We start from the raw sequence: 7,408 nt of genomic DNA on the forward strand, positions 1-7,408 counted from the left end.
GGCTACTTTATCCCATAGAGAGGGATCTCGAAAATTCCATAAATTCGTGGAAGATTTACAAAGAGATCAAGATGTGGGAGGACTCTTCGTGACCACAAATTCCTCATGAAAATCGACAAAATCCTCTTTATATGGAGATCAAATAAAATCCATTTTAGGTAGAAATTATCCTACAAATGAATCAAGAAAGTGAAAAAATTTTACTCAAACTATTAATTAGATAAAATATTCTTCTTTCTTCGTATTTATTTTGTGGTTGGAGTTTATTTTCTATACATAAAATTTGTTGCGAAGAAATTATGTCCTAGAACCCTACCTAAAACTTATAATTTATTTTGGGGTTTCATTAGTGTGATTCGAGTTGAAAAATTGGTCAGAGTCCATTCATTATTGTAGAAAGAATTGAATATTCATTAATCAAATCCTTCAGTGAATAGTCGAATAGATCATTTCATGAAATTAATCAACCAAATGAGAGTAAAAATAGATCAAGTGTCTTTGGGGTCATCTCATACCTTCTAAGTAGTATTTATCTCCAAAAAGTATGAATATGCACACACAAGATTTTCTGATATTTAACTTAAAATTATGAGTTTCTTGTAAGTTGTCATGAGATGTTACAAAATGTGAAGTTGGTGAAGTCCGAAAGAGTGGATTACACTATTTTCACATGTGTGGCCTATCTAGGAATTGGTGGGAGTCTGATGTCGATACTAGACCAACATGTTCATTCCATGTAACTTGCAAGAAGAGAAGTGGGGTCAATTTGAGAACTTGACTTAAGATGGTACTTCATATCTATTTTTGGACATAATTTCATACCTCGTCTCACCATGCTTTGGTGATTTTACCTAATGAGACTAAGAATTTGTCAATTCTTGAGAAGTTTGACTTATTATATCCGTGTAGTTTTTATCAAGCAACCTTTGTATGGATCTTTCAAAGAGCTGTCAAGGTGGTCAAAGAGCTTATGCGCTGCATGGAATTTAGGGATTTGGCGGACAAGAGGTCTTGCACTTGTTGTTATTTTAGTGGTACTTCATCTAGAGGGGGATCCTTAAGGAAGGATTTTCATCCTCGGTTCGGTGTAAATGTTCATGCAGTTATTCAAGTGTTTGAGGGAGGTTATATTGGACAAAGTTTCTACAACTTGGGTCAAAACTTATTAGGGTTGCTAGTAGAGGTTTTCAGGTTAATGTGAAAATTCAATATATTTGGATTCTTGTTAGTTTATTTAATTTGGAGTTAATTTTTAAAGTTAAAACTTTTTATTTGAGTAATAGATTTTATTCAGTTTTATTTTTTTTTGCATGCTTAAGTTAGTCTTCCACTTGTAGTCATTCAGGATGAGAGTTCGCTTGGGGACCAAAAATGGTTGTTGAGTGCCAGCCACGTCCATGGTGTAGACTCGGGTCGCTACAGTATTATCTTGGTGTGATCGTGGAGGATGTGATGGCCATCACATAGATCCCAATAGTCTCAATGCTACTAATAGCAGGTTTGTTGCCATGGAATTCACCAAATGTACGATCATCTCTTATCTGAAAGTTGAACTCTTTTAAGTAGATCTTAACTTTCCATGTATTTTTTCTTCTGTTATACATGACTAAAATGCATATAAAATGGTCCAAAATTTCAGTCTTGTTTGTCTTTTTTTAATGGCATCCGTTAGGCAAGATTCTTAAGGCTAGTTTTATCAATTAATAATAGAAGTGGACCTCAATGAGAATATTACAAGTAACGAGATCTAGACTTATTTACTAATCCTAACGAGGTAACACGCCTCTACTAATTAATTAACAAGCATGACGAATATAAGAATTAGAAAAAACTAGGTACTCTGTGAATATTATAGTGTTTATAATAAACTCTATGATAATGTTATAAATGAGGATAATTAAGTAATCCAAAAATAGAAAACTTTAGAATAAGGTTGAGTTATCAACCACACACTTCATTTTGTATATGTATGAACTTAAAAAGATGTCTTGCCCGTCTAACTTAACAGCTCTTTTATCTTGTCTTCTTCATCAAATCTGTCCAACAACTCTTGATAGTTCATCACTTCTTCTTGAATTTATTGGATGTTCTTTACACTGTTGTATGATACTTTCTTCTAGTCACATCGGTAAGTGATTTTTGAACAAATTCCTCCATCACCTACAATCCCAACAATGTCACATTCCATGTGTCCTCCTTTTGGTTTTGAAGCTTCCTCTCCTTTGTTGCCTAGGTGAAAGATCCCCATTCTTGGCCACCTTATCAAAGAAAATGTCCAGCGTCGCAGCGTCTTTATCACCACAGAACATTTAATTACCCAAGTTAATATCACAAATTGTAGTTGGACATATAATGAGTGAAACTACAAACCCTAGCTCAAGACTCTTTGTCAATTATTCAATCCACAGCAAACTCCTCAATTTGACTAAGTCCGTCACGCTTCGGAAATCACCATCGACATTGTTGAGGCCTTGATAGAAAATATGTGTGCACTATTTGTCAATGGGCCAGGTCCTTGATAGAGTATTAGTGCGTAAGTAAATATCTCAAAGTAAAAGACAACACATGAGATTACGTGGAAAGCCTCTTGCACAAGGAAGGATAAAACCAGGACATGTCACATAGGACTTAAACACAACTCCATTATTATCGAAATGAGCAAAGATTCAAATTATAAACTCTAGTAATGAGATACATGGATGACTTACACATGGAATTTGCAATGGTTCACTGAAGTAATTTAAGCTTTGTGTTAAGAATGTCAACCTTCGAGAAAGGACAGGGTCCCTCCATATGGTTTGGATGTAACTGTAAAGATCTGCCCTGACCTCCCTTTTACATCAGCATAATTACCTTCAAGTTTCTTCAATTTATTTCTTTAGACATTGATCTACTCAGTCAAGTTTCAACATCTCTAACTTAAATCAATTTTTTTTTCTTGAACAGGTTCCTACTCAGCGCTTTCCTAAGAATATCAACAATTTGATCTCCAGTCATTGCAAAATTGCGTACTAATGTTTCCCTTTTAAAAGTAATCCCTCAGAAAATGATGCCTCACTTAAATATGCTTACTCCTTTTATGAAGACTGAATTCATGGTCATATTGAGACGACTTGTATTTTCCCACAGAAGAGGAATAGTGTGAGTAACCACTCCAAAGTCTCCTAGTTTCTGCCCGTAAGAGTTGTAAACAACAAGCTTCTATTGTCCGAGCTATTGAAAGGATAACAATAGTTTGCTTTTTTGGTTAGCTAAGTAAACTGTCCGAGCTTCACGCGGTGGTGAACTACATCAATAATCTATTTCCGAATATGTGATAATATAAGTATTTTCTAGAGGATACAATCCTACGATAAATTGTAAAGAATATTTTATCCAATGAAGAAATGAAATAATATTTAATCTTAAAACCAAAAAGATTTGATCCTTAGTGTCCATGAATTTTCTTTATAATTCTTCTGTTTACTATAGTTGTTCATCACCAAAGTCTTTAGAAAAGATATGTAGTTGTTTCATTATCTATATGTGTATTTTCAGAAAGTGATACAAAAAATTTATTCATCAAGTGCGAGAGTTTTTCTCCTATTCAAGGTCTCTATATACATAACCAAAATATAATATAATTAGTTGTGTACTTGATAAGTTAATTAAAATTTAAAAAACCCATCTCTGGAGTTCAATGAAATAATGTATGTGTCACGACCCAAAATCACGAGTCGTGATGGCACCTATGTTCCCAACCAAAAGGTAAGCCAACCAACATATTTTAACAAACTTAACTAACTAATAAGTGAAACGACAACAATTTGACAAATCTCCACCACTGAGTTCTTTATAAGTACGAATGCGGAAAACTGAAAAAAATACTACCCAAGAATTGGTGTCATGACTACAAGAGCTTCTAGAATGCGATGCAAGTCTGAAACTAAAATGACAAATCTAACATAAGGGATATCCTGTCTGAATACTAATAACAGAATGAATAAAAGATAGAGGGAGTTGTGGGCCACGGAACAACCAAGCAGCTCACCACACCTCCAAGAACTCCAAGCTCGGACTCAATTTGCTCCACGAGATGTGCTCCTACTCAGAATCGAATCTGCACCACAAAGAGTGCAACAAGCGTAGTATGAGTACGAAACCACGTGCCCAGTATGTCTCATTGACCGACAACGAAGAAGTAGTGACGGGAGTTTATACAAAAAAATAAATTCTTAAATTATATAAGTATCTATATATTACACTCACTATTTAAGTTTCAATAATGAAGGTAATCAAACATCAAGTACTTTCCAAACACCAAACAAAACACATAATCATCAAAATAAATGATGTGATGAAATGCAATGCAATATGATACCATGTAATGAATTGTCTCAGAATACCCAGTACACACTCAACCGTATATACATGATACTCCTCGGAAATACATCGAGAGTTCATGACCCATGGGGGACTCGCGAGGTCCATATACCGACACGGATGATCTCCATGTGTCCGTGCGGACGATCTCAACGCACTATCATAATATCAAACAATTTTCGCACGGACGGTCTACACGTGCCCAAATTACAATCTTAAAATCTCACCATCCCCAGCACGGACGATCTCCACGTGCCCAACTTATACTCGATCTCATGTCAATGCATGTACACAATATTATTTCAATAAAAGGGATGATGATGCATCTCAATCAATCAATATGAACATAATACATAACCACCTCAATTATCACAACTATACAGGTGAAATAAATAAAACACAATCACACAATGATTTCAAGTCAATAATATATCGGCTATTGCCCATATCATTGGCATTCTCACATTAAACTTCACATTCTATAGTAAACCTTCCCTTTTATAACACCGGTATTCGTACCAATGCCCGTCACACCATTGATACGAGATTCCCATCTTTCACCCTTACCCCTTTGGCTACTTCATTTTTTAATCTTTTATTAAGAAATGTCCTTCAACAAGTCTAAAAATATCTTAACATACCTTGAACGCCGAATACGTGCCACCAATCCTCACGATTTTTCCTTCCCTTTTTGCAAAGTTTCCAAACGTTCCCAATCTACCAATTATGCAATATTCGTAAGCAATAAATCTATAGACATCCATAGAGCTATACCTCTCTTCCGAACCCCAAAACTCATTCAACCTAATGATACCAAGAACCAACATCCATGATAAATAATTAAATTCATAAATTTAGTGTCCTCTAGTTTATGTCAAGTCTCATATTCCTAAATTTTAAGCCTAGGATTAAATCTCAATTTACCATGATATTTATATAATACAAATAAATAACCAAATTGATTAGCTATATTAACACTACAACAATAAGTAATGACTAAAAGAAATTTCCAGAATTTTAACCCACTAGTTACATAACCTGTAGCCATAACCATGACCAAAAGAAAAATAACAATAGCAATAGTAATAAACAAACAGAAAATACATAGAATCCCATTTATGCACAGAATCTTATTTTGCGTTTTCCCTATACTCAAAAACTCACCTAAATATATATAAATATATAACCAATTTCTTAATCTCAAATCTAAAGTTAAATCTTAAATCCTCTAAATACATAATATTAATGTTGTTATAAATATACCTATAATTAATTACTTTGTTTACTATTTCAAAACTTGTAACATAATGTGATAACTATGAGAAATATTCCAAAATTTATCCAAATTATGTAAAATAGTTTCTAAACAATGAAAACCAATATTAAATCATCATAAATTCTCCATGCGTAAATGTGACCCCTAAGTCAAAAATTATACCCCGAACCTTATAATTGTTCATACATAATAACTACTCCAAAACGTTAACTTTAACTGCCATATATATATGTTGAACAAAATATTATACGTAATTTACCAGCAAATCAATTTTTTCGTCCATAAATTAATTTAATAACAATACTCATATACAAAACGATTTCATGTGAACCCACATGAATGAAAAACTTATCAAAATTTCTTACCTTTAGTGGTCGCCCTTCGTATGATGCCGCCACCAATTTTTTTTTACACGCTGATCTCTTGTTTTCTTCCTTTTCTAAATAAGAGTCTATTAACCGTGAAACCCCACTAACCTATTATCTTATTATTTATTTAATAAAAGTTTCATCAATTGGGTACTCATAGTTATCTAATAGTTTAAAAAATACCCCTTTAAATTTTCAAAAGGAGTCAAAATAGTTCTAGTTCTCAAACGACCTAGCGGGTCGTTACATCACCTACCACTTAAACAAACGTTCGTCCTCGAACGGGAAAAGAAAAGAGCTAACCTGAACGCTAAAAAAGATGAGGATATTTACTCCTCATGTCTGACTCTGTCTCCCATGTAGCCTCCTCCACTGGAGGATGCTTCCACTGAACCTTTACTGAAGCAATCTCCATGGACCTTAGCTTCCGAATTTGCCTATTCAAAATGGTGATCGACTCTTCGTCAAAAGTCAAATTCTGATGAAGTAACACTGAATCCCATTGAATCACATGATCACCACCTTGATGATAATTCTTAAGCATGGAAATATGAAATACACGATGAACACCTGACAAACCAGGTGGCAAAGCCAACTGATATGCCACCTCACCAATACGCTCAACAATCTCGAAAGGACAAATATACCTTGGGCTCAACTTGCCCTTCTTTCCAAACCTCATCACACCCTTCATGGGTGAAACCTTCAATAAAACCCTCTCTCCAACCATACACTCTAAATCACGAATCTTTCGATCTGCATAACTCTTTTGCCTACTCTGAGACATGAGAAGTCTATCTTGGATCAACTTGACCTTGTCCAAGGACTCCCTCAACAAATCTGTACCCCATGGTCTAACCTCAAATGCATTAAACCAGCCAATTGGAGATCGACATCTCCTGCCATACAGAGCCTCAAATGGTGCCATCTCAATGCTCTAGTGATAACTATTATTGTAAGCAAACTCCGCTAGAGGCAAGAACTGGTCCCACTGACCACCAAAGTCAATCACACACGCCCGCAACATATCCTCAAGAACCTGAATAGTCCGCTCAGATTGACCATCAGTCTGAGGGTGAAAGGCTGTACTAAGATCCACTCGAGTGCCCAACTCTTTCTGCATAGACCGCCAGAAATGAGATGTAAATTGGGTGCCACGATCTGAAATAATAGATATAGGAACCCCATGCAAACGAACTATCTCTTGAATATAGATCTTGGCTAACTTCTCTGAGTTATAGGTAGTTTGAACTGGTACAAAGTGTGCAGACTTAGTCAGTCGATCCACGATGACCCATATATCATCAAACTTACCCAAGGTACATGGCAACCCTACCACAAAGACCATAGCAATGCGCTTCCACTTCCACTCAGGTATGGCCATCCTCTGAGTCATACCTCT

The 7,408-nt window shown here is 35.2% G+C and overlaps 1 protein-coding gene across 1 annotated transcript; it reads right to left on the reverse strand.

Moving 5' to 3' along the window:
* Window positions 1-6,316: 6,316 nt before the first annotated feature.
* Window positions 6,317-6,934, reverse strand: LOC107018004. Its single transcript, XM_015218339.1, has 2 exons — window positions 6,710-6,934; window positions 6,317-6,601 (listed from the first exon to the last, which is right to left on the reverse strand). Exons 1-2 carry the CDS (start codon window positions 6,932-6,934, stop codon window positions 6,317-6,319), a joined length of 510 nt encoding a protein of 169 aa, XP_015073825.1.
* Between the last annotated feature and the right edge of the window lie 474 nt (window positions 6,935-7,408).

Source organism: Solanum pennellii, chromosome 1, assembly GCF_001406875.1.
Source record: "Solanum pennellii chromosome 1, SPENNV200".
Taxonomy (NCBI): Eukaryota; Viridiplantae; Streptophyta; class Magnoliopsida; order Solanales; family Solanaceae; genus Solanum; species Solanum pennellii.

Coding starts and splice junctions, on each gene's coding strand:
- LOC107018004 (XM_015218339.1), bottom strand. CDS start 6,934: ATGGCACCATTTGAGGCTCTGTATGGCAGGAGATGTCGATCTCCAATT. Junction 6,602..6,709: donor GAGAGAGGGTTTTATTGAAG/GTTTCACCCATG, acceptor GTGGCATATCAG/TTGGCTTTGCCACCTGGTTT.